Raw genomic sequence first — 27,772 nt, forward strand, 5'->3', positions numbered from 1 at the left:
GATACCAGGATATACTACATCAATGTAGTTGATAAAGATCTCCCTGCGTTTTCAAAGGGGCTGAATACATTCAGTGACATGCTGTGTCAGTGCGTGTAGTTTTTGTAAGCTTATGTGTTTTTATTTTCGATATGTCAGATACTGTTGAGGTTACAGAGTGCATGACTGACAGTGATTTGAAAGCACAGGTGAATTTGTTTTTAGGTAGGAGGTGATATAATAGATGTTCTTATCATATGAGAAAATCTGATCATTTCATATAATGGAGATGTGTTGTATTTTTTTAATCTCAGTCTTGTATTTCTTGTTAAAAGTTTTAAGCAGGATTTCATAGTGATAAGGCGTCACTCTGAGGTTATTGTGTGGTAACTATCAATTAGAAAGATGGAAACTCAGATCATGACAAACTGTATCAAAGGGAGGTGACTCTTGTCAACCAAGTCTGCCAAGAATCCTGTATGTTTCTGAAACAGATGGGTCTGTCCACGGACGTATATACATCTTTGGTCTGTCTCATACTGTGCCATGACAGTAGGATATATGTACTTTAAGAAATTAAAACCAGTCTAGTCTTGGAATGGCATTTAGAAGTGAAACACATGAGGGAGAATTTATGGCTGTCAACTTCTTTATTATAATTAGGAGTATGTGCTTACTCCTTCAAGTGAATGAATAGCCTGATGGAGAGTAGGCATATGCTCCGAACATTGTGTTCCTCATAATAAAGACGTTGACATCCATAAATACCAATCTAGATTATACAAAAAGCAAGTCTAGCTGGCTCTATTCAAAATGTGAAATCCGGGTTAGCAAAATAAATATAGGAGAGAAATATATTGTGTAATGAAAGATTTGATAGATTAAGTGTTAGTCTTGGGGCGTTCCTTCACCGTATTTAAACCATTCTGATGACGTCATTCTATTGTTGTTGCAGTGGATTCCGAGCCAGGAATTTACTGGCCATTTTGAATGTGCAATTTAACAAATAAAACTGATAAAGCTATAGGTCATTATGCAAAATATAATTTCGAGAAATTAAATTTCAACCATTACATGGTTTGGTTCAGAGAAATTACTTCGGGGCTTGTTGAATCTACTTCTGATTCAAGTGATTTCTCCATTATATGTAAAATACATGAAATAAGATGTTGGAGCTTGGCACCCTCCCCCTGTAGCCCCTCAAGTATTGAATCTTCATCCTAGCAGCATCTCTAGCAGCAACGTTCCCCACAGCCGAGCTGTTTGTTTACAACCTCCAGCCCATAAATGGATAATTAGGTCACAGAGGTAGATAGACAGATGAGAAGAGGAGGCCTTGGTGGGGAGAAGCAACACGATCTTGTCAGTTAGATTCGCTCAACCAATATCCAACTCATGTTTTGGCAGCCATTTTCTTGTAGGATAGAAAGAAAATTCTTAATTGATTTGAATTTTCGTTTTTTAGAGCAAATGCTTCTAGACATATGCATCAATGAAGGTGCCTTTTTCCATAATTACGTTGTTGACTGTGGAGGAAAGATACTGGAGCAATAGGTTGATTTGACCGTTGACATGCCCTGTGGAGTCAGTACCTACCATACACAGCACTAACATGCCTGTACTCTAGTGTAGCGGGCGATCACTGTCGATACGTCAGTACCTTACAGAACAAGGGACTGTAATCTACGTAATTAGTGGCTTCACACTCAGAGGCTGGGGAGTGATGGCTGGGATAGCTTCCAGGATTGAGGTGCTCTACTTAACCTGCTTACCATCGATGCCATCCCAGAATTCATTCTTGACTCATAAACAAATGTTTTCGCACTTTGGATGGTAACATTGTCCAAAGTGTATCAAATCAAACATACTTTAGTTTTAGTTATGTTAAATACTTAAAATACTAATTGTTTGACACAACAGAAATCTTCATTCTTGAAATTCAACAAAGATGTCAAATCTTTTAACATTTTTGATGATAACATAATATTGTCCAAATTTATTAAACAAACCAATTTCTGAACTTCAGTTTTTATGTTATACTGAACATATGATTTGTGGCACAAAAGTAATCTTCCTTTTCATATCTGAACAGTTAATTTGAAAGTACTCTGACAAACGTTTGGATGAGGATGCGGGTAGGGGTGGGTACACAGAGTACAGTTAAGGTTCTTGTCTATCTCCTGTGTCTGATTGGATGGCCTTCGTGGTAGAAAGAGTCTGGCCAGAGAGTTGGAGGTCAATGGTTGGACCCACAGCCGGGTCATTCCAAAACATGTTAAAAGATGGTACTTGTTGTTTCCCTGACTGGCTTTTGGCGTTAAAGGGATATAAACAAGGATTGGTCGGTTTGGAGTCAGAACGCTCTGTCTGAGTGGGGTGTCCATGTTAAAACTGCATCATTGAATCTCAGTGGACAAGCACTAAAAGATCGGCGTTAGTTTGGACTAATACATGCGCACGCACACACGTCTCTTTTAAAATGCAATAATCTTGAACGTGACTTTAAATCCGAAATCACCACACATCTGTGCCTCATTAACGGAGTAGAAGTGATGTATCAACTTATCAACTTGGACTTTGATAAGTTGCTATCAAACAGTCTTAGAGTTCGAGAGTTATATTGTCCACATGTGTTGTTCTTGGTACATTTGTATATGTTCTGGCATGATATGAAATGTAATATATTACGTTGTCAGTCAAGGGATTCAGTGCGATATCTTACCTTGACAATCAAGGTATGGAAATAATATCTTGCTCTGAGGGAAATGAAAAATCTTTGTCACTGTTAATAGTTATTTAAGTATACTTTCATATATATTTCTAAAGAAAAGTTGGTATGTGACTGAAAGCATAACCAACACTGAGGATAAAAATATATAATAAGTTACACAAATTCATCAAATTCATCAGTACTAATGTACCGCTCTGTTAATGCAACTTCCAAATGTGCAAATCCCAGTCTGAATGAACTCTATAGAAAGTAGGTCTATATCATGGCCTCCCCTCCGAAGTCTTACACAGCACTTATCAGCAACACAAGGCCGCACAGACATGGTCAGAAATTAAGAAGGTCTTTCCCTGTCTGTGATAGCATTAGCTGGGCTTCGTTTATCAGAATATTGAAGTTGACAAGCTGTATGCTGGGATATTATTCCATAATGTCCCATAATAGCTTAATCTCCATTCATAAATCAGGTTTCTGGGCTTGGCCTCCGTACAGGAATATCCAGGTTACAGTAGATACTAATGATGGGGGAAATTAATTACCTGTAATGAATCTATTTTAGAGGGTGTGTGGGTAGCTGGTGATCGGACCAAATCCAGTCTTACCTTTGATAAGTCGATCATGTTTCTCGGGGGCTGGTTATGCCACAGTTGAACAACTGGTGTAAAGTCCTCATGGTAGGAAAGAAGTCTGTCTAGGTTACATGCATGTTATTCCTTGAAGATTGTCAAAGTGTTTGTGGGATTGGGCGGGCGCATACTTGTTCTTAGTATGGCTAATGTTTATGGGCTTAATAATAGCATCAGCAGTTTTTGGTGCTTCTAAATGAAACCAAGATATTCCAGTTGACAAAAATAACCCAGACTATTTTATATATAACCTCGCCGAATTGCCGGAATGGCTGGTTGTGTGAGCCGGTGTACTCTGTTTCAAGCATATAGCTTTTGGTGGGGAATGTCATGATAAGATATCGATCCAGTTACCTAAAATAGTCACAGCCGAGGCACCACACTATAAATAGGCAGTTGCAGTACCGAAATAACTCAAGTGTGAGTCAAATACTCTACAACCAGGACTTTGTGATATAGAATATACCTCCCCGGAACACAGTGACCCACATTCAGACAGCCTGCCCACAACTCACAAGAGGCAGTAGTGCCACACTGAATATGCTCCCTGGAGGCAGGCAATCAACCCATTATCTGACTGGCTCAGAAATATTGAAAATTCACTCCGACCTTTATGCGGAAAGATCTTTCAGGAGATATTTGTGTAAATTGCTTCGAATGTGGACTTGGCAAGTGCTTGTTAAGCTTTTAGGGAAAGTTATCGAGTTGATCAGAATAAGTGAGATGGTGGGAGCGATTCTTCACCTGAATTAACACAAGCCGAGCCTGGAGTGACATGCTTATTTGAAGTTGGAGTCAGCTTAGTGACCACATTTATTGCTGAAAGAGGAGAAATAAAGTCAGTAAAAAGGAGGGATTACTTGTCTTAAGGTCCCCTTTGAAGACATTGGATAAATGAAATAAATTTGGTGTGGTGTCACCTGTAGGAGTAGTGGAAGTTGATGCTGGGGAGGGAAACATGGAGAGCGGGGTTGTTCATGTGTCTAAGGACATTGTTATAAATCTGTGTACTTTGTTATAAGTCTAAGGACTTTGTTATAAATCTAATGACATTGTTATTAGTGTAAAGACTTTGTTATAAATCTCAGAACTTTATTATAGTGTTATAAATCTAAGGGTATTGTTATAAATCTATGGACATTGTTGTAACTCTAAGGACTTTGGTATAAATCTAAGGACATTGTTATACATCTGTATATCTAAGGACATAGGTTGAATTGACATTGGTTAAATTTTCTGCAATTTGTACCTTTGTAACACTCATGAAAATATAGACAAAGATAGTTTACATTATACAATACAAACATGTAATGACTTTGTGATTTTCTTGATCTTACACTGAAAACCATATTTGAAGCTCAAGAAGATTTTGTCAGATAAATACATTATCATACAAGCAGTATGTAATCACTAATTACATCATTAATCAGTATATTTGCTGCAGGGACATTACTTGTCAAATATTTTATCTCAATATTATTAATTCAAATCACACAAGTGTTGAACAATATTCACTCAGTACTCTTTGTTTGTTGCAGGCTCTCAACAAGAAGGAACACAAGGGTTGTGAGAGCCCGGAGCCCATTGAGCAGGACCCCTACGCCCAGGGCCTGCGTGGGGACGACAAATATGACCGCATCAACGACGACTACCAGCGTGTCATGCAGCAGAACGTCATGAGGGTCAGTGTTACAGGGTGATACTATTTGGGGTACAACAAAGTATATAATGTTCGTCATGGATTACAAAATCAAAACGTGTCAAGACATGTGAACAATAAATGTAATATCTTGAGCTATTATATAAATGTATGATATCAAGTCATATTTCAGACAGTGGGATTTTGTGTATGGCATTTTGTAATGTTTCTGCTGCTTGTTGAACAGTTTCTGACTGTTTCACATGATTCTATTAAAAACCAAAGACAGTCTTCCGTTGGCAATCTCATGGAATTCTCTGTTGACATTTTTCAAATAAAACAAAAACTGACGAACACAATTTACTTGTTGTGCCCAAGCCTTAAATACTAAATTTCTTTTAACTTTGTGTTCTAAACAACAACAAACACAAGCTAAATACAATTGACACAGCTTAAAGTGTTGGACTAGGTTGCTCAGTGCTTGTATTCTCTGTTGTTAATGTATACGGAGACGAGTGACCGCGGCCTCAAGTGAATCTCTTGTCAAAGTTCTTTTCTTTTTACCTTTCAGAAGTTTATGAATTATCCACAGTTCTTTGACCAGAGCGTATGTATTAGTCTGCCGTTATTTCTGTATCCATGTACTCCAACTTGCTCATGCTTCTTGTTAAAATACATCTGCATATGTAACAAATCTGAAATAATTCTTGTTGGTAACGGGGTTACCTCTCATAAGTCCCTAATGCATATTTACAACGATGGATCCAGGAATTCGAGATTAAGGTTCCAAAACAAACATTTGATTTTTATGTTTTTGGGGTGGGAAAATAATGAACAGGTTATTTGAAATTAATAAAAGTGGGGTTTGTTTGCCCTTGACCCCTCCCTTGACCCCTGGATCCACCTGGATCCACCTGGTTTTTCCTGTGATGTCCAAACTAGCATGCCTCAAGAAGCAATCAAGTTTGTACATGAAGCTAGGCAGTATGAGTATATCTGCTTGCCTGTTCTCATTTAACTTGCAGTTGTAAAGAATTATGCAATACGTTTAGACACAGTATTTATCTATGTGAGAAACACATGTTTATTTGAATCCACACCTTGATTGATGGTAGTGTGACAGCAGTACCTGTCTACAGCGCCATGGTCCGTCCCCACACCGCCCTACACTAGACCACCTGTAGGACCACCTGCCCACCTACCTACCCACCCACCTACCTACCTACCCACCAGCCTGCCTCAGTTACTCCTGTCCCAATGCTTGCGTAATGCACCACTAAACATGATATACAGCACATATAATCACATTGTTCTAGTGCTATGCTGGTTTGATCCTCTCTGGTACCTGGAGACAACCTTGCTGTAGACAATGTCTATGTTTGTGTGGAAGTGTCTGTGAGATCAGTGTACATATGATCTGTTTGCAGCACAGCCTCTGTCAATAACATTGTCCAGCTGAAATGTTCCTCAATTTGGTCAGGTTACTTTTGTCTTTGGGTAGGATATTTTACAGTGAAGCTTGTCCCATGTATTTACAGCGGATAGCAGAAAATAGCAGTAAAATACATTAGTTTAAGAAATCATTCTAGATTCTAGTTGTTTCCCTGATGGACATTGTATGAAATTTCTACAATTACATTTGTAACATACACACTCCAGTTTTTGATGTTGCTGTTGTTCAAAATAAATGCTTGGATATTGAGGTGGTATGTGAACAGGGTATTTGAAGGATATGTCAATGGGGTATTCTGACAGGTATGTAGGTATGTCAATGGGGTATTCTGAGAGGTGTGTAGGTATGTCAGTGGGGTATTCTGACAGGTATGTAGGTATGTCAATGGGGTATTCTGACAGGTATGTAGGTATGTCAATGGGGTATTCTGACAGGTATGTAGGTATGTCAATGGGGTATTCTGACAGGTATGTAGGTATGTCAATGGGGTATTCTGACAGGTATGTAGGTATGTCAATGGGGTATTCTGACAGGTATGTAGGTATGTCAATGGGGTATTCTGACAGGTATGTAGGTATGTCAATGGGGTATTCTGACAGGTATGTAGGTATGTCAATGGGGTATTGTAACAAGGTATGTCAATGGGGTATTCTGATAGGTATGTAGGTATGTCAATGCGGTATTCTGACAGGGTATGTCAGTGGGGTATTCTGACAGGTATGTAGGTATGTCAATGCGGTATTCTGACAGGTATGTAGGTATGTCAATGGGGTATTCTGACAGGTATGTAGGTATGTCAGTGGGGTATTCTGACAGGTATGTCATTGGGGTATTCTGACAGGTATGTAGGTATGTCAATGGGGTATTCTGACAGGTATGTCAATGGGGTATTCTGACAGGGTATGTCAATGGGGTATTCTGACAGGTATGTAGGTATGTCAATGGGGTATTCTGACAGGTATGTAGGTATGTCAAATGGGTATTCTGACAGGTATGTAGGTATGTCAGTGGGGTATTCTGACAGGGTATGTCAATGGGGTATTCTGACAGGTATGTAGGTATGTCAATGGGGTATTCTGACAGGTATGTAGGTATGTCAAATGGGTATTCTGACAGGTATGTAGGTTTGTCAATGGGGTATTCTGACAGGGTATGTCAATGGGTATTCTGACAGGTATGTAGGTATGTCAATGGGGTATTCTGACAGGTATGTAGGTATGTCAATGGGGTATTGTAACAAGGTATGTAGGTATGTCAATGGGGTTTTGTAACAATGTATGTCAATGGGGTATTGTAATAAGGTATGTAGGTATGTCAATGGGATTTTGTGATAAGGTATGTAGGTATGTCAATGGGGTAATGTAACAAGGTATGTAGGTATGTCAATGGGGTATTGTAACAAGGTATGTAGGTATGTCAATGGGGTATTGTAACAATGTATGTAGGTATGTCAATGGGGTATTGTAACAAGGTATGTAGGTATGTCAATGGGGTATGGTGATAAGGTATGTAGGTATGTCAATGGGGTATTGTAACAAGGTATGTAGGTATGTCAATGGGGTATGGTGACAGGGTGTTTGACAGAGTATATTAGTTAACAGGGTCATCCTGACTTTTAGAATGTTAATGGGGAATGATGAGAGGGTGTCCTGACATCTTGCCTTGTCTTTCAGGGGGGCATCCAGCAGTACCACAACACTATGCCGGTGCCGATACACAATAGTGGCTATCCCAGTCAACCGGGTTTGATTCCGCCCCCACAGAACCATGTCCTGAGTGGCTCCCCCGGACTGCTACAGCCACCACAGGTGGCGCCCCCTAGCCACAGTCCGCGGCCCAACTCCACCGGTAGGTACACCCGCGCCCAGTTATGGCTCCGTGGTAATCATCTCTCCTTGATCTAGCTTGCTTTATTGACTCTCAGAAAGTATTGAAGCTGTGTTATGGTGAATCAGCCTGTGACAGAGGAGCTCAAGGTGTACAGGTGGTATATGTTTGCCCCATTCTGATACTGTGACCACGATTGTGTTACTTATTCTCCAAGGAGATAATTCTGGCCAATCTGGGATTTGAACACAAAACCGGTCAAACCAGACATGGCTAAGGGATACTTAGTTTGCTGATTTATGTAACGTAAGTTTGTGAACATTTAGAAAACTGTTTGCAGAACAGTTTGTAAAGTAGACAAACTGTTGGCGTGTAATATAATCGTTTTCTATTCGTACCAATATTTCAGCCAACATTTCAGTGTCTACAAACTTCATTTTTACGTTTGAATGGTTGACAACACATTGCGTAGATGTCACATGATTTTACTTACGTCTGCTACAAAATGACATCGGCATATGCGAGAAATGAAGAGGACCCAAGTAACAACAACATATATATGTTGGGTGAAAACAAACGTTGGCAAACATTTTGGGGTATGCAAACTTAAGTAGCTTGTGTGAAGATTCCTTAAGGGACCCATGCACCAATAGTGTTAGCACCCTCACAATCATAGGAGCTGTGAAAATGATGATTTTAGTATATGTAGGTCCTCTAAAAAGTAGAGACTGTTGGTTGATTCATTCATTGAAAGGTTAGACTAATGTTTAACAAAAGTATATTACATATAGTGAAATGATTAAAATGTATATTGCATGCTTCTTGTGAAAATCTTTATGATCTCCTTTTGACATTTAAAAGTTACACACAATTTCTAGAATATCTATTGGAAATTATGTTTTTTAAGAGAGGAATATTGCTGAAAATGCTGAATAATTTTATTTATATCTAAATTAATGGTTTAATTTGATTAGTAAAATGACCAGGGCTTGTTGAGTTAATTCACTGTGTTGGTCAGCAGTTCTTATCTGCTTTTGTGTCTATGTACCAATTGTAATGTTTGGTTTTGTTTTCTTGCAGGTGGGATGGTTGATCTGAGTCATTCCCCCACCCCCAATGGCTACCCCCATCGAGTCTCCCCCTGCAGTTCGCCTGGGGTGATGGTCCACCACGCCAAACAGATGGCCAAACAGTCGCCCACCCCACCCCAAATGAGACCCAACCCAAATCTTCGTGTGATGATCCCACCTCATAGCCGTGGCGATCTCATGTCCCCTGATGTATGTATATACACCTCTCCACTTTGTATTAGTGAGTGAGTCAGTGTGTCAGTGTATGAGTGAGAGAGTGAATGTGCATGTGTGAGTGAGTGAGGGAAAGAGACACTCCACTTTCTGTGTATTAGTGAGGGCAGCATGGGTGAGTGAGAAGTATGAGTGAGTGAGTGATAAGTGTATGAGTGAGTGAATAAGTGTATGAGTGAGTGAGAGTACATATTAGAGAGGACTCATAACTCCTTGCTATAGTGTCAGTGTATAGTTGTATAGTGTATATGGGGCCAGGTTTGTATATTTGTTCAAGGAAACATACAGTAATTGTGGTATTTTGTTCCACAGCTCCAAGGCCGAGTAGGCAACTCCTTAGTAACGCCAGTTGTTTCCTTGGCAACCCCGAACATGCCGGGTAGCGGGTACCCCTCCTCACTTCCCTCGTCGTTTCATCCAAGTAAGTACCGATCTCACACTCAGTGTCATGTGACATGTGTGGAGCATAGAAATTATGTTGAAAGCTTTGTTGTCCATGAGGTTAGTAGATGAACTAGCCATGATGAACAGAAGTAGCCATGATGAATATGAACTAGCCATGATAATCAGAAATTAGCCATGATACACATGAACTAGCCATGATAAACATGAAATAACCATGATGAACAGAAGTAGCCATGATGAATATGAACTAGCTATGATAAACATGAACTAGCCATGATAGACAGAACTAGCCATGATGAACAGAACTAGCCATGATGAACAGAAGTAGCCATGATGAATATGAACTAGCCATGATGAACAGAAGTAGCCATGATGAATATGAACTAGCCATGATAATCAGAAATTAGCCATGATACACATGAACTAGCCATGATAAACATGAAATAGCCATGATGAACAGAAGTAGCCATGATGAATATGAACTAGCCATGATAAACATGAAATAGCCATGATGAACAGAAGTAGCCATGATGAATATGAACTAGCCATGATGAACAGAAGTAGCCATGATGAATATGAACTAGCTATGATAAACAGGAACTAGCCATGATAAACAGGAACTAGCCATGATACACATGAACTAGCCATGATGAACAGAAGTAGCCATGATGAATATGAACTAGCCATGATAAACAGGAACTAGCCATGATGAACAGAACTAGCCATGATAAACAGGAACTAGCCATGACAAACATCGCCTCCTGTATTCCACCTTGCTGCCATGTACTTGCCCCATCCCAGCAGGATGTGGTCCTAATGTTGAGATGTACATGGTGTGTGTGTTTCCCCGCAGATGACTTCCCGCTGACCACTGCTGATGTGAGTAACGGTTACAACTCCTGGTGTGGGCAGGGCTCCCTGACTACCGGCTCGCCACACCACTCCACCGGCCTGTCCCTGACGTCGGGGTGAGTACAGCACATGCCGTCATATCTTGTGTTTGTTTGTTTGTTTGTTGTTTAACGCCACACTCAGCATTATTCCAGCTATATGATGGCGGTCTGTAAAAAAAACAAGTTTGTACAAGACAATCTGGTGGTTGAATTTATGAGCATCGATCCACAATTGGGATAAGATGACATGCATCAACCTAGTCGGCAAGCCTGACCACCCGATCCTGTTAGTCGCCTCTTATGACAAGCATAGTCGCCTCTTACGGCAATCATGGGTTGCTGAAGGCCCATTCTCTACCAGGCTCTTCACAGGTCATAGTAAATGTGTTGTATGTACTAGAATGTAATAATGTTCGTGTATTGTACAGATAGATATATTAACCAGCCTTGAACAGTTATTTTATGTTATGAAGAAAGGGTTAGATTCTTTGAGGATATGGAGAATCATTCAATGTATGTGTCAGTAGCACCATGATGTTTGAAACCAGTCCTTTTGTACAAGATGATTACAAGACTTATGTAGTTGTGTATGTAATATACTATTCAGCTTTTTATGGGGATACTGATTATAATATAATTATGTGTATATATAAGTATACATGTAAGTATAAAATTACAAATAACCCTTGCCATATCATGTCCAGCTGGACCGTGTCTTCTGTTTGGAGGAGTTGACGTACAAGTAGTATTTGTAGTTGCCTTGGAACACAGGCATGTGTAGCTTCATATTCTCCTCTGAGTATGTAGCAGTACGAACTAGCTCAGTATCATATGTTATATTTGGGATAACACTTTCTTAGTAAAGTACAGATTCTAGTACTTTTGGGGGGTTGAGGCACCTAAATGCTAGCACACAAAGTCACTAGACCACTAGTGGAAGCCTCGGTGGATGATTGGGTGAGATTGCTGACTTTGTGTGCTGGCGATAAGTGCCTCACTCTGGCAGTGTAGGTTCGAATCACGGATAGGACTCAACCCTGAAAATGTACAAGAATCTGTACTTTACTAAGAAAGTGTTATACCAGATATAACATTTGTTACATTTGTCCCTTTTCTAAATGGCACTGTGTGTTCCTAGCTCAGTATCCCCACAAACAGTTGTGTGGCATTGTTACACGGATGTGAAACTGACCAAGGGTATTGTGTTTTTCAGGACAGTACCACACACTGCCAACTCGGGCCACCATTTATCTCCCTTGGCAATCAACACAATGACACAACCTATGAATATCAAAAGCGAACCTATCTCGCCTCCACGGGACTCCACGACCCCCTCTAGTCACCACCAACAACAGCAACAGCTACGTCCTCCATCTGCGGGCACCGGGCACCTGTCGCCCGGCCACATCTCTCATAGCAACAGTTCGTCTCCGGTGAATGTACACACCAACGACTACGACGGCCCGATGGTGAAACGCTCCCGTATAGAGGGCTGGGCGACCTAGGGGATGCTGGAGGACATCCGAGTCTCCATCTTGCTGTCTGTCTCTATCTCAATCTGCAGACACAGAGACTAACGTCGCCTGATTGGTCAGCAGGACTTGGTCAGCAGCTTGCTCATTGGCACGCTAGCTACGGCCATCAGCTGGTCTGACTGCATCCGGAGTGGTGGACTTGTATATTGTACAGGAAGCTGTGACAAGCAGGACAGTTATGTACTAATACGTACTTAAAATCCCATATTTTCGTACGTATGTTTCTACTCCCGTGTTTCTGCGTAAGATTTTGCGCATGGTGGAAGGCCGCGAGCCTTTGGTGCCTTTCAGGTGGACAAACTGGATAGACGCTTTCATTTGTGTAAATATTGCTCCTGCACCTTGTGTCACTCACCACTGATGATCACTACATATGTTTATTATCATTATTATCCAACTGTGCAGAAGATGTTGTATCAGTTACTTATGTGGCTGTTTTGAATACACTGACAAATGAGGTGGAGTGTTTTGTTGACATATAAATGCATATATTCCCCCGTCTGGTGCCTAGTAACAACGTTGTGACCTTGTAACACGACATAGTAGCTCTGGACGAGTCCGAACAGCGACGGACGGACCGACGGACAGATGCTATTTCAGCTAGAGTAGTGCTCACTGTCAAATAATTCAACGAAATTAAAAGTGGTAGTAGATTAGCTAACTAGAATGAAGCCCCTCGCGTGGGATTAGTCAGCGACAATGAGGATTGATATCACTGTTGTGCACAAATTAGACATGAACACACGTACGTGTCCATTCCCTCAGTGGGGTAATTGTTGATGTGTATTCACCATGCAAAGGGCGAAGCTGAGTGACAGTCACTCTTTGTATATCTAGCACCATCACACAGCTTTTTCTTCTCTTTGAAACACATTGTTATCTTGACCTTTGACCTGATCATGAATCATTCGTATGATATTCAAAGCCAACTTTTCAAATGTCAAAAATAATGCGACTGAAACTTATTTAATGTAATAGACACTGTTATTGATGAAGTAATGATCGTAATTGGACTTTTTAGGGAATCTAGTTTATCTGTTCGGAACAAATTCCAGAGATTTATTATATATCTACACCCGTGAGAGGATGCTTCCTTCTCATAGCAATGTGCAATATGTTCAATGCCAGTACTGACAACACTACTTACTGATTGCCACCTCCCAATGGTCGTTAAAAGTGCTTTTAATTTATTTACATGTTAAAAATTGTTGAAGTTTGTGATGAACTAGAACTGATAGGAAAGTGCAAAGTGACAGGAAAACTTCTCTCGTCAAAGCCGACGGACACTTTCGCTCCTCTGTACCGATATCTCAACTCCTAGTTCCTATAGGTTTAAGGAACACCAGACTGCATGGTTCTAAGAAATGGCTTGGGTTCAGCATATCCAAGAAATGAAATAAGTCAAAGATTGTAATATTCTGATGATTCCGAAATTTGACATGGAATACAGACGGTGTATATGTTCGAAAACATGATCGTGCTGGACGTTTGTAGTCTGGCTATGTGTAGTTCAGGTGCATTTATAAAGGCTAATAGATCATTATTTTTGTATTTGTTTCATAACACCTATAGAGTATATTTTCAAACTTTTATCACAGAAGTCGATTATGCTCATATGATCTTTTAGACCTGCAGAGTAGAGGTTGTAAATATTGGAGAGTCTTTAAATGACACTTTTCTAATCTACGCAAATTGTACGTTTACAACAATTTATACTTTGAAACCAGATACTCTTTCTGATATGTTTATTTTAATTCTTTTTCTTGAAACATTACGACCTAGTCCTTGTCTGTTACTCTGTATATGAAAAGATTAAGTTTTCATATTTTTTCATACTTTACTATTTCTTGTATATTTTAGCATTTATAAACAGTTTCATATCAGGGATGAAATTTTCTGTTAAAAGTTGAAATTTTTAGATGATACTCATCTATGATTGTTGTACAAACTATTACTATTTAATTTCTTCGAGACGGTTGATTGTTCCCTCTCACCTCTGTTAATCAACTGACATTAGGCGTAAGTTGAGTGCTTTTACTAAGATCAACTGTGATATTCAAATGATGGCTATTTCTTGAGTGAGTGTTCTATATGTTGCCTTAGCGATAATATGTTACTATGGTTACTAGGCATGTTACAGAATGTGTATATCAGGTAGCACTGGCTTGGCAGCTCCCCAATTGCAAACTGACCCTGGACTTGACAAGTGTTTACACTCAAACTATGAAATATGATTCCTACAGAAAGTGCTGTTGATTTTTCGAACACGGAATCAAATATTCTTTCCGTACTGTCCTATCGGTTTGTGTCTTCACAAGATGTCACTTTGCAATTGAAAAGCTGAGAAATGTGTATAGTTACTCAGGCAATATAATGTGTTACTTCGTGTTTTACTTGGAAGCGTCAGCGGTATTGTTGAGGTCATGGCACCACGGCGTGTTGGCTGGTTGACTGGAGGGCGTGGCTTCTGTCTGTGTTAACAAAAGCATTGAGGGAGAGTTGTTCCTATTGAAAGACTTCACATAATGAAAAAGTGCTTTTAACTATTAATATGTTTGTATACCATTATGAATGGTTCAATTGTTGCAAAACTTGCAAGAATTTTGTATGTATAAATATTTTTGTGCTGTAGTATACTCGTTGCCAAGTAAGTTATTGTAAAATGATAGTGTATGTGTTTTGTACTGTGTACTTGGATCACAGAGGAGAAATTCAATATGGCAGCACTCAGGCGAGGAAATGAAAACTACATGTTTCTACTCAAAGATGGCATGATAACACTGGTGGCACGTCATGTAAGGCGTTAGACGCTGGTGGCACGTCATGTAAGGCGATGGACACTGGTGGCACGTCATGTAAGGCGTTAGACGCTGGTGGCACGTCATGTGAGGCGATGGACACTGGTGGCAAATGAAGCAATGCTAGGCTTGTTTCAAATGTCATGAGGCAATGCTAGACTTGTGTCACATGAGGCAATGCTAGACTTGTGTCACATGAGGCAATGCTAGACTTGTGTCACATGAGGCAATGCTAGACTTGTGTCACATGAGGCAATGCTATGCTTGTGTCTTATGAGGCATTGCTAGATTTGTGTCACATGAGGCATTGCTAGATTTGTTTTACATGAGGCAATGCTAGATTTGTGTCACATGAGGCATTGCTAGACTTGTGTCACATGAAGCAATGCTATGCTTGTGTCTTATGAGGCATTGCTAGATTTGTGTCACATAAAGCAATGCTATGCTTGTGCAACATGAGGCATTGCTAGACTTGTGTAATGTGAAGCAATGCTGGACTTGTGTAACATGAAGCAATGCTGGGCGTGTGTCACATGAAGCAATGCTATGCTTGTGCAACATGAGGCATTGCTAGACTTGTGTCACATGAAGCAATGCGAGGCTTGTGTCACATGAAGCAATGCTGGACTTGTGTAACATGAAGTAATGCTGGACTTGTGTAACATGAAGCAATGCTGGGCGTGTGTCACATGCCATTAGGCATTGCTAGGCTTGTCACATGAGGTGTTTGCAAGACTGGTGTCCCGTTACGCGTGAGGTGTTGCTGGAACGTCCACAGGGAGCCATTACGATACCAGCTGCAGATGAATGCTGGGTACAGTGGGTGTCCTTGTCTCCTCCTCAACCATGTGTAGTCCGTTGCCTCACAAGTCTGTGAAGTGGAACAATATGTGACAGGTAGACACACATGATGTTAACAGAATTTCCGAGTGATTTTCACAAACATGAATTCTTCAGACACTTATTGAGATGTGATTTTGATTAAAATCAACACAGAATTTATCATGAGGTGTTGGATGTTTGTCTAAGGGAATGACAATCCTCCAGGATTGGGGCATTTTATTGCAGACTCTGGAGGAGACGCTCCAACACTCACCCACATGTACCGAGCATCTCTCTGATTCCTATTTATTTCTGCAGCAGCCATGTCGGTGTGAAGTCAGAAGCTGTTTCTAACACGCACCGAGAATCAACTCCAATGTCACTCCGTGTCTTGTCATTTGATGGCAGATGGTCTTCCGTGGCATATTTCGATCAGGGCGCTGTTCTACAAAGCAATCGTAGCGCTAATGATAGTCTTGAGCCTATGTTAAAGCATGAGAACTACGATCATCAGCGATACGATCACTTTATGGAAACGGCCCAAGTCCTATAAGATGAAACTGTTACAGGTGCAAAATTAATTAATTTGTAAACTTGAAATGTCTGCTTCTACTCGTGTCAAATACCAGTTGTTGTCCCCACACCGACATCGCCCTGCAGCCGAAGCTACCCCAATGACTTCCGTCTCACTCTGCTGTATATTCTCATTGTCCACTCAGTGTCTCCTGTATTTGCTGAGTCAGCGGTTGTCAGCCTGTTGCCTGCTGGGCAGCACCACCAGAGTGGATAGAAGTGATGTGTGCAATGACCAGCTTTAACTATATGAAGGAGAAGTGCACTTGAGATATTGCCAGACATTAGCTACTCATACATTGTTTGTACACATCTTGTACTTGGGATGTTACCATGGAAACTGGTTGTCAGTCACATGACTGGCTTCTGATTGGTTGATGTAGGAGCCAATCAGTGCTCTGTAGCGGACAATGCTTGTTCTATCTTGTAATGCTTCGAAGGTTTCAGAATAATAAATCAGTTTTGATTTAGATTTGTTTTCACATTTTCAAAGGATTGAATGCATTTCATGCATCTATATGAAAACTTATGTATCTTTGTATGCTTGAAGACAAAGTGAAAGAAATAGTACAACAGTGCTATCTGATTCATCAGGTAGACAGGCAGTGTCTGTTACAGGTGAGATACTGGGGGGGATCTTCTTTAAGGTGAAGTGTCTGGATACAGGTGATATATGGGAGCGGGGTGGGGAGGAGGGCTACTTAGGGGTCTTGAGGGACAGGATAGCTACTTCAATATGCTAGAGGGATGGGTAGTTACCTCAATATTCTAGAGGGACAGGGTGCAACCTTGATAAGCTTGAGGGGAGTGGTGGCGAACTCAATCTGCCAAACAAGACAGACATGGCTACTTCAATTTGAAATTTACAGGGTGAATACTCCTCAATGTCCGAGTGCCTGGGTAGATACTTTCAGGTAGATGCAAGGTAGGCCTGTTGTTGGTACAAGATACTGGGAGGGTGGCTACTCCTGGGTAGATGATAAAGAAGGGACGGTACCTTTACTGACAAGTTTAGAAGAGGTCGGTGGTAAAGACGTCATTTGGGAAGGTTGCAGCCCCAGTTTCAGAGGTATATGGTGCAGGTAGAAGCTGATTGGAAGCAGGGATATGGGGAGGGCAGTTTCTTGGTGGCTCCCAGCTACAGGTATTCGTGCTGTACTGCTGTGTAACACACATGTAGCACACACACGTAACACACACGTAATCATGGCAACAGGCTTGTGTATGTCACGATGTTCACTTGTGTCTGCTCGTTGGAGGTATCAGTCATCTTAGACAGGATGGTACTAAACAATTAAACTTGTTGAAGTGCAGTTCAACTCTGTTGTTTTTTCTTGTGTGCTGGTGTTTCAATGTTCTGTGGTGCAGATGCTGGATGATGACGTCAGAGGTGTCCTGTATGTTGCACATTACTTGGTTTGGTGTACCGAACATTGGTCTTGCAACCAAACCACCATACAGGTGTCTTGACTGAAGTTGCACAATCCCGTCAAACAGGTGTCTGGGTTGAGGTTGCACAATGCCATCATACAGGTGTCTGGACCGTGGTTACACAATCCCAGGTTGCTGGACCGTGGTTACACAAGCCTGTCAAACAGGTCGCTGGACCGTGGTTACACAATCTGGACCGTGGTTACACAATCTGGACCGTGGTTACACAATCCTGTCAAACAGGTCGCTGGACCGTGGTTACACAATCCAGTCAAACAGGTGTCTGGGTTGAAGTTGCACAATGCCATCATACAGATGTCTGGACTTGGTTACACAATCCCAGGTTGCTGGACCATGGTTACACAATCTGGATCGTGGTTACACAATCCTGTCAAACAGGTGTCTGGACCGTGGTTACACAATCCCGTCAAACAGGTGTCTGGACCGTGGTTACACAATCCCGTCAAACAGGTGTCTTGGTTGAGGTTGCACAATGCCATCATACAGGTGTCTGGACCCATGGTTACACAATCCTGTCAAACAGGTCGCTGGACCATGGTTGCACAATCCCGTCATACAGGTCGCTGGACCATGGTTGCACAACTCCATCATACAGATCGCTGGACCTTGATGGTATCTGGACCATGGTTACTGAATGCAGCACACTTAAACAAACATTATGAGAAGGCCAGGATGGCTTACACACACATTAATAGAAGAAAAGACAGGAGGGCTTACACACACATTATTAGAGGAAAGGCCAGCATGGCTCACACATTATTAGAGGAAAGGACAGGAGGGCTTGCACACACATTATTAGAGGAAAGGGCAGGAGGGCTTACACACACATTATTAGAGGAAAGGCCAGCATGGCTCACACATTATTAGAGGAAAGGACAGGAGGGCTTGCACACACATTATTAGAGGAAAGGACAGGAGGGCTTACACACACATTATTAGAGGAAAGGCCAGCATGGCTCACACATTATTAGAGGAAAGGGCAGGAGGGCTTACACACACATTATTAGAGGAAAGGACAGGAGGGCTTACACACACATTATTAGAGGAAAGGACAGGACAGCTTACACACACATTATTAGAGGAAAGGCCAGGACAGCTTACACACACATGATTAGAGGAAAGGCCAGGATGGCTTACACACACATTATTAGAGGAAAGGACAGGATGGCTTACACACACATTATTAGAGGAAAGGACAGGAGGGCTTACACACACATTATTAAAGGAAAGGACAGGACAGCTTACACACACATTATTAGAGGAAAGGACAGGATGGCTTACACACACATTATTAGAGGAAAGGACAGGACAGCTTACACACACATTATTAAAGGAAAGGACAGGGCAGCTTACACACACATTATTAGAGGAAAGGACAGGATGGCTTACACACACATTATTAGAGGAAAGGACAGAACAGCTTACACACACATTATTAGAGGAAAGGACAGGACAGCTTACACACACATTATTAAAGGAAAGGACAGGACAGCATACACACACATTATTAGATGAAAGTCCAGGACAGCTTACACACCCATTATTAGAGGAAAGGCCAGGACGGCTTACACACACATTATTAGTGGAAAGGACAGGATGGCTTACACACACATTATTAGAGGAAAGGACAGGACAGCTTGCACACACATTATTAGTGGAAAGGACAGGACAGCTTGCACTCACATTATTAGAGGAAAGGACAGGACAGCTTACACACACATTATTAGAGGAAAGGCCAGGACAGCTTACACACACATTATTAGTGGAAAGGACAGGACAGCTTGCACACACATTATTAGAGGAAAGGCCAGGACAGCTTACACACACATTATTAGTGGAAAGGACAGGACGGTTTACACATTATAAGAGGAAAGGCCAGGATGGCTTACACATTATTGGTGGAAAGGACAGGACGGCTTACACACACATTATTAGTGGACAGGACAGGACGGTTTACACATTATAAGAGGAAAGGCCAGGATGGCTTACACATTATTAGAGGAAAGGACAGGAAGGCTTACACACACATTATTAGACGAAAGGACAGGAAGGCTTACATACACATTATTAGTGGAAAGGACAGGACGGCTTACAAACATATTATGAGAGGAAAGGCCAGGACGGTTTACACACACATTATGAGAGGAAAGGACAGGATGGCTTACACACACATTATGAGAGGAAAGGACAGGATTGTTTACAAATTATTAGAGGAAAGGCCAGGATGGTTTAAACATTATTAGAGGAAAGGACAGGATGGTTTACACATTATTAGAGGAAAGGACAGGATGGTTTACACATTATTAGAGGAAAGAACAGGATGGCTATTCTGTGTTTCTCATGCATGCCAGAAATCTGTTTGTGGGTTCACCAGTGCTAAACATCACACTACCTGCACCACTTCAAGCTTTCCTCCCACAAAATGCTCACATACCATGATATAACAGGAGTACTGTTCAAAGTGGCACTGGGGGCACGGGTTGCCCAGTCGTCTAAGGCGCCGCGATTCGCTGTGCAGAGTTTCGTCCCTTGGGCACACCAAACCTATGATTGTGGGTTCGAATCCTGGTTCACCCCGATTATGTTTCTAGGTTTGTCAGCACCATACCCATGCTCGTGGGTTTCACCGAAGTGGTAAACGTCTGAGACCTGCATCACTTCGGGTTTTCCTCCCATAATTAAGCTGACACGCCGTGATATGACTGGAATACTGTTAAAAGCGGTGTTAAACCCAACTCACTCACTCACTCACTCAAAGTGGCACTGAAACAAACTTACTCACTCATCCACAAGTGTCCCCACCTGACCCTGGAAACGGCACGTCAGTCCTCCTGGTGCAAACTTAAATACTAAATTGATGGAATGTTGTCCCTCACATACTTTCTGGTAAGAAGAGATCATTCTTTGTGTGTACAAAATGCTGTCTGGTCAAAGGGAAGTAACTCTGACATTCAGAACCATGACAGTCCAAAGCTGAAACAATTGACAACAAACAAGCACAGAAGATGGTTTATGTATAATATATTCAATGCATATAAAATGATTTTATACAAATATTGCCAATAATAAGAATGAGGATGACAATGTTATATACAAGTGCAAGAGAAATTCCTGTTACTCATGGTAGTGCTGACATAACGAGACCTCCAACTTCCAGTACGCCACAGACACTGGAGACATCAGGCCTAATGCAGACATGGTACATGTTCTGTTATAATTACGCTAAATATAACACGAACAATCTTATTATTATCTGGCTGACATAGAAAAATAAACCGTTTCTCGAACAATGACAAAAATGTGTGCTACTCATGTATCTGGATATTTCTTTGGAGTTTTTAAGAAGAATTTTAAAGCCTTTATGTGGTGAATTTTAGTAAAAATTGAGGAACTGGTTAATTTTGTGCTTTTAAAGCTTCCTAAACAGTAGACTTGAGAAATGTCTTGCACAGTTATGACCGCCATTGTTTGGGTCCAATATTAAAGGACTGACATGGAAGGCTCGACAACGCTGTCAGTGATTATCAAATTCATGGCATACCAGTTATGGAATTTAAACACAATTATTTTCAGCTGTTCCTATGACTAGAAATTCAGCAATTATCAGAATAAATGCAAAAAAGACTTTTTGTTAATCCTGTCAACAAGAAAAAAGTTTGATTCCTGCAAAGCATATTTCTGCTATATTCATTGGCCTAGAAGCGGTTACATGTTATTCGACCGAATCGCATATTGACTCCAAGTTCGATCTGATAATTTGCTGTATTGATCTGATGTCTCCATTTGCTGAAACCCCCTACGTTCTTCATAGTTGGATTTGATGAATCTGCTTTTGTGTTACTCTTTCATGTAATATTACGAAATACTTTATGGCATACCATATCCTGCTATATAACAATATCCTTTATAACATACCTATCATCCGATATAACAATATACTTCATAACATACCATATTATCCTATATCAAGACATCATTTACAGCACACTATAATTCTACAAGGGGTGGCTGAAAAGTTCTGGTTGGTTGCTAATTATTTGTCTACATAATCCCCACTGAGGTCCACACGATTCTGCCGATGATGATGGAGTGCCTGGATCCCACTGATGTAGAAAGCTTCCTCCAAGTGGTATAAGAAATCCGCCACAGCAGGAATGACGTCATCATTTTGTATAATGGTCGATAGACACTTCTTTATTCGAGTTTGGAAACAGGTGGAAATCTGATGGTTCCAAATCTGGTGAGGATGGTCGAGGTAAAAAAGCCACAGTCATTCACTGTAACCATGGTGACAACAGACTTGTACACAGGTCCATTGTCAAATTTTCATGATGTTTGATATTCTCCTGCAGTTACCTCAACAGCCAAGCCCAATATTGGGCATCATTAATCTGACCTGTCGGGAGGTTGTCCACAGTTGGATTCGTTAGAAATACAGGACAACAAAGTCATCACCTTACCAAGGATGGAAAAGATTTTGCCTTCGGTGTAGACATTAGACGTTTCCACTGCTGTTACTGTTGTTTAGTGGCTGGGAAACCCAAGTACGCCCATGGTTACCAAATACAAATCGATCAACAAAATTTGCCAGATTTGTTTCAAACGATGTAAATGTTCATGCAACATGATGAACCTGGATGTTTCTGATCAGAAGCCTTGGAACCCAGTGTGCTGAAACTGATAATGCCCAGTTCTTCCTTAGAATGTTCTCAACTCCTTCATGAGATGCCTATTGGCTGAGTGACATATGGCAAGTTGTCGATCGTCCATAATCATGTAGTATATCAACATTTTCTCCTTCTACTCCGTGGCAAAGGAAGGAACATCATCCCCTAACAATGACACCATGTCACATGGGTGGCTGTGGGGGTATCATCCCCTAACGCTGACACCATGTCACATAGGAGGCTGTGGAGGTATGATCCCCTAACCATGACACCATGTCACATAGGAGGCTGTGGAGGTATGATCCCCTAACGCTGACACAATGTCACATGGGAGGCTGTGGAGGTGTCATCCCCTAACAATGACACCATGTCACATGGGTGGCTGTGGAGGTGTCATCCTCTAACGCTGACACCATGTCACATGGGAGGCTGTGGAGGTGTCATCCCCTAACAATGACACCATGTCACATGGGTGGCTGTGGAGGTATCATCCCCTAACACTGACACCATGTCACATGGGAGGCTGTGGAGGTGTCATCCCCTAACGCTGACACCATGTCACATGGGAGGCTGTGGAGGTATCATCCCCTAACCATGACACCATGTCACATGGGAGGCTGTGGAGGTATCATCCCCTAACCATGACACCATGTCACATGGGTGGCTGTGGAGGTATCATCCCCTAACGATGACCTCATGTCACATGGGTGGCTGTGGAGGTATCATCCCCTAATGCTGACACCATGTCACATGGGAGGCTGTGGAGGTATGATCCCCTAACAATGACACCATGTCACATGGGAGGCTGTGGAGGTGTCATCCCCTAAAGCTGACACCATGTCACATGGGAGGCTGTGGAGGTGTCATCCCCTAACCATGACACCATGTCACATGGGTGGCTGTGGAGGTATCATCCCCTAACGATGACACCATGTCACATGGGAGGCTGTGGAGGTATCATCCCCTAACACTGACACCATGTCACATGGGAGGATGTGGAGGTATCATCCCCTAACACTGACACCATGTCACATGGGAGGATGTGGAGGTATCATCCCCTAACGATGACACCATGTCACATGGGAGACTGTGGAGGTATCATCCCCTAACGCTGACACCATGTCACATGGGAGGCTGTGGAAGTGTCATCCCCTAACGCTGACACCATGTCACATGGGAGGCTGTGGAGGTATCCCTTTCACCTGGAGATACTTGATATTGTCATCTGATGCCTGCAGAACTAAGCTGCCTGGTTGTGTATGTGTCCAAAGCAACCTGTGACCATGGAAATTACTGTATTTAATACATGCAAACTGGTAAGTCTGCTCTATACATCCTTCGTAGCTTGGCTCAGAACTTTTCAGTCACCCCCTGTATATAAATAAAGACATCCTTTAAAGCACACTACATCATCCTTTATAAAACAACATCCCTTGTCTTGCATGTCAGATACATTATACACTCTCAAAGTAACACTGAAGATTGAGGTTTTAGGGGTGTCACAATTCACAAACTCATAATACGTACACAGATTGTGAAAATATTGAGGACATTGAAGCATGATATTTATTATTGTAAAGGTACCCAAATAAATGGGTTAAAAATGACTGTTGTCAGTTCAACTCCCACACAGCCTGACCTGTGAAGATCCGGTACAATAGGTCTTCAGCAACCCATGCCTGGCGTAAAAGGCAACTATGGGATCGGGGGGTCATGCTCGCTGATACATGTCATCGTATCCCAACTGCGTGGATGGATGCTCATGATGTCAATCACTGGATTGTCAGGTCAAGACAGGCTATTTACAGACCGCCATCATATAGCTGGAATATTGGTGAGTGCTGTGTTAAACAACAAGCAAACAAAGAGACCACACAGCCCAGCTAGCTGGACTTGTGCCAGTGTACAGCATAGGCTTTCTGCTACAGGATATTCTATCCATGTTTCAATATTTTCAAAGGTTTGATTTGCAATAAATTGTGACACCCCCATAATATACAGAATTCTGGTACAAGATCAATCAATACTGAAATATATTTGAAGGTTCATTATACAAACATTACAATTATTTGTAACATCCCAGATATACACTCTTAGTGGTTTCACATAATCCCACAAAATCCCACCCCAAGTCTTCTTGTCCACATCCTTCACTGCAAGGCTTGATATATGTACATGCATATAACAGTGTTATAACAGTGAACATTCACCACACATATATGGCACATCCTCCAAGTGGCACTGTAACCATGGCAACTTCTCCTGTACTTGTATGTATGTTGTGATCCTAGCAAGAACGTCTAGTGTACACTGTTTACTTGTATCACAGCAGTAGTAAACGTTTCCACAGGATTTCCCCATGGAACCAGCCGTTTCAGAGCTGTGTTGTAATGCTATTTAAATGTAGAACTGTCAATAACATTCTAACAAAAACAGCAAAAAAAATAAACTATTGTCGTTATATAATTCAACCATTGTTCTAATTCTTCAAGTAAAACGATAACTTATCGATGAACAGCAGAACATTTCATGTCCAAGTTGACTTTCTACAGCTAGTTACAGGTGATAACATACACTGGTATGTTACTGCGATTTGAAACCCCTGATTGACCAATCAGATTCAACCATTCCTCACAGTCGCTCCCTTAAATGTCCTGCCATATGACAATATTATTACCAGAAAAACCCTACATGTGAAATAATATTATATAAAAATACCAGGTGGTGGTGAACTTAAATAGAGGGCTGAATGGATATGTGAACTAATCTTAGTGCATGTTGATATAGAGTATTTACACAGTCCCTGAGTGCAGTACGTGACCCGAAAAGGCATGTCTTACGGCAACCCTGTTTCAGAATAGGTGTTTTGAGTGAGTGAGTGAGTTGGGTTTAACGCCGCTTTTAACAGTATTCCAGTCATATCACGGCGTGTCAGCTTAATGTGGGAGAAAAGTCCAAAGTGATGCAAGTCTCAGACGTTTACCACTTCCTTGACACCCACGAGCACGGGTGTGGTGCTGACAAACCTAGAAACATAATCGGGGCGAACTGGGATTCGATCATAGATTTCTGGCGTGCCCAAGTGACGCAACTCTGCACAGTGAATCACATCGCCTGGACGACTGGGCCACCCGTGCCCCTAAAGGTGTTTTGATTGATTCGAGTTCATTTCATGGAATGTTTGCCTTTTAAAATTTTGGTTTAAGGAACCAAGGTAAACTTTAGTTGTTGTAACCGAGTCAGCATGTCACGGGTGGCAATAGGCCCCCCAAACATATATCAAATGACAAAATAGGTGAATAGTATTCAAACTAGTCAAATGTTATGAAGAAATCACTAAACTTTTCTGATAAACGTCACTGTACACATATGGGGGGCATAACACCCCCCTGCACTATGTCATTCCTCATACACAACGTGACCTCATAAAATAATGTAGCACAGTTGCGCCATCTGGTGTTCCCTTTGTGAATGTTGACCTTTAGCAACTGGTGTTCACTGATTCTGTTTTGGATGGCTTTTCTTAGCTACTTTTTTCTGTCTGTGTTGTTCACTAAAGTTTTATAAAATTTTGATTATATATTTCACAATTCATATAGATCTTTGCAAATGATAATTATTAGTAGTAATATTTGATGTCTTCTTCACTAAGTCTAACACATCTATTTCCATGTTTTGACTGTATGGTCGCTCATACATATCTCTATCATAACTCAGACATACAATCCTTAATGCTTCTCCAAATCATGGGTTGTCAGCCATTGGTCTAAGGGAGACAACCCTGGCTAGGAATGTGACAATAGTTTTTGGCTGTAAGAGCATGGTCATACAAGAACCTGCTGATGGAGAGACCACACATCGTCCAATAAAACAGCAATTGTATAATATTAAATAACACAATGACTGCCACTGGCTGGTGGAAATAAAATAATGCCTAATATCAACTCATGCCTAGAAATGCATTTGAAGGGTCTGAATGGCCAAATGTTGGAAGTGTTTGGAACTTACAGTGCAGATTCTTCTACCAGGAATTGAAGTGATGTACTCAAACTACAGCCATGTCTAGTCAAAACCATTCTAGGAAATAAGGTATTGTATTGTGAATACTTAATGAGGGAAAAAGCAAATGTGTCACATGAAGAGAGTTATTTCAAATTAATATATTGAAGAAAACATGTTTCATGATGATTATACTTATGCACCAAAGTTGTCACGGTTAATTCAGGGAATGATTGGATTAAAAAGGCATGAAATAGTATAAAGAAAAATCAAAGAAACTGTTTAATAAAGCAACTGACGTAAGAAAGTTCTGCTATGCAAGTATCACACAATCTGATGTTGTGTATCTTTGTCTGTGCGACACCTGACTGGTGACACCTGACTGATGACGCCAGGTGCTCCAGTGTACATTGCTTCACTAGACCTACAGTCCGCTACAGTCTGCTACGGTTTGCTACAGTCGGCTACAGGTAGGTACACAGTGGACGAGGACTTTTCCAGTGTCCGGATATGCCCTAACAAAGCAGGTCATTTGAACCAAACATTTCAACAAATTGCAACAATCAATAGATCTCCATGTTATTTCAGTGTCGTCAATATGATATCACGAAGGTTGTCTTCTACCAAAACAGGTGAGAACTGGCTGGCACAATGTGGACATGGCGAGGCACAGATGTTGGTAAGTCCTGACAGGAATTCTGACTCTCAGGAACTCCCATCACACCAGCCCTGTTTTCCTGTGTGATAGACAGCATTGTGCTAATACAATACAAAGAGTTTTTGTACAAACAAACATTTCGTTTACTTCAAATTTAAATGATTTCTGAATGTGAATAAGCTTTTGCTAGTTCCTTCCCCTCGCACAGAGTGTCTTGTTCGCAAACTTTAACTTAGTATGGTGGCAAGAACCGAGGTGTTAAAAATCTGACAAGAGCTTTCAATAGTTATGTCCATTATGGGGCGCTAGTACCAAAGTTTTGGTTCTGTTTTCTTAGGTCTTCTATCTTACCCAGCATGAACACATCTCTTTTGCTTTTATAACTTTGAGGCCAAATAAAGTTTGAGACAAGTT

At 41.3% G+C, this 27,772-nt stretch overlaps 1 protein-coding gene across 21 annotated transcripts in view; it reads left to right on the forward strand.

Moving 5' to 3' along the window:
• LOC139444582 (myocyte-specific enhancer factor 2A-like) overlaps positions 1–17,885 on the forward strand; it is a 116,892-nt gene extending 99,007 nt beyond the window's left edge. For 20 of the 21 annotated variants that reach the window (XM_071225466.1, XM_071225464.1, XM_071225468.1 and 17 more), the window contains 7 exons: positions 4,872–5,015; positions 5,544–5,579; positions 8,099–8,273; positions 9,333–9,532; positions 9,869–9,977; positions 10,815–10,929; positions 12,068–17,885. In XM_071225466.1, the coding sequence (XP_071081567.1) occupies positions 4,872–5,015; positions 5,544–5,579; positions 8,099–8,273; positions 9,333–9,532; positions 9,869–9,977; positions 10,815–10,929; positions 12,068–12,359 (1,071 nt within the window). In that variant the 3' untranslated portion in view covers positions 12,360–17,885. The remainder of the gene's footprint in view (positions 1–4,871; positions 5,016–5,543; positions 5,580–8,098; positions 8,274–9,332; positions 9,533–9,868; positions 9,978–10,814; positions 10,930–12,067) is intronic. The other variant, XM_071225485.1, reaches the window with a different exon arrangement.
• Positions 17,886–27,772: the final 9,887 nt, after the last annotated feature.

Source organism: Haliotis cracherodii, unplaced genomic scaffold (assembly GCF_022045235.1).
Source record: "Haliotis cracherodii isolate W230 unplaced genomic scaffold, xgHalCrac1.p SCAF_57, whole genome shotgun sequence".
In the NCBI taxonomy this organism is placed as follows: Eukaryota; Metazoa; Mollusca; class Gastropoda; order Lepetellida; family Haliotidae; genus Haliotis; species Haliotis cracherodii.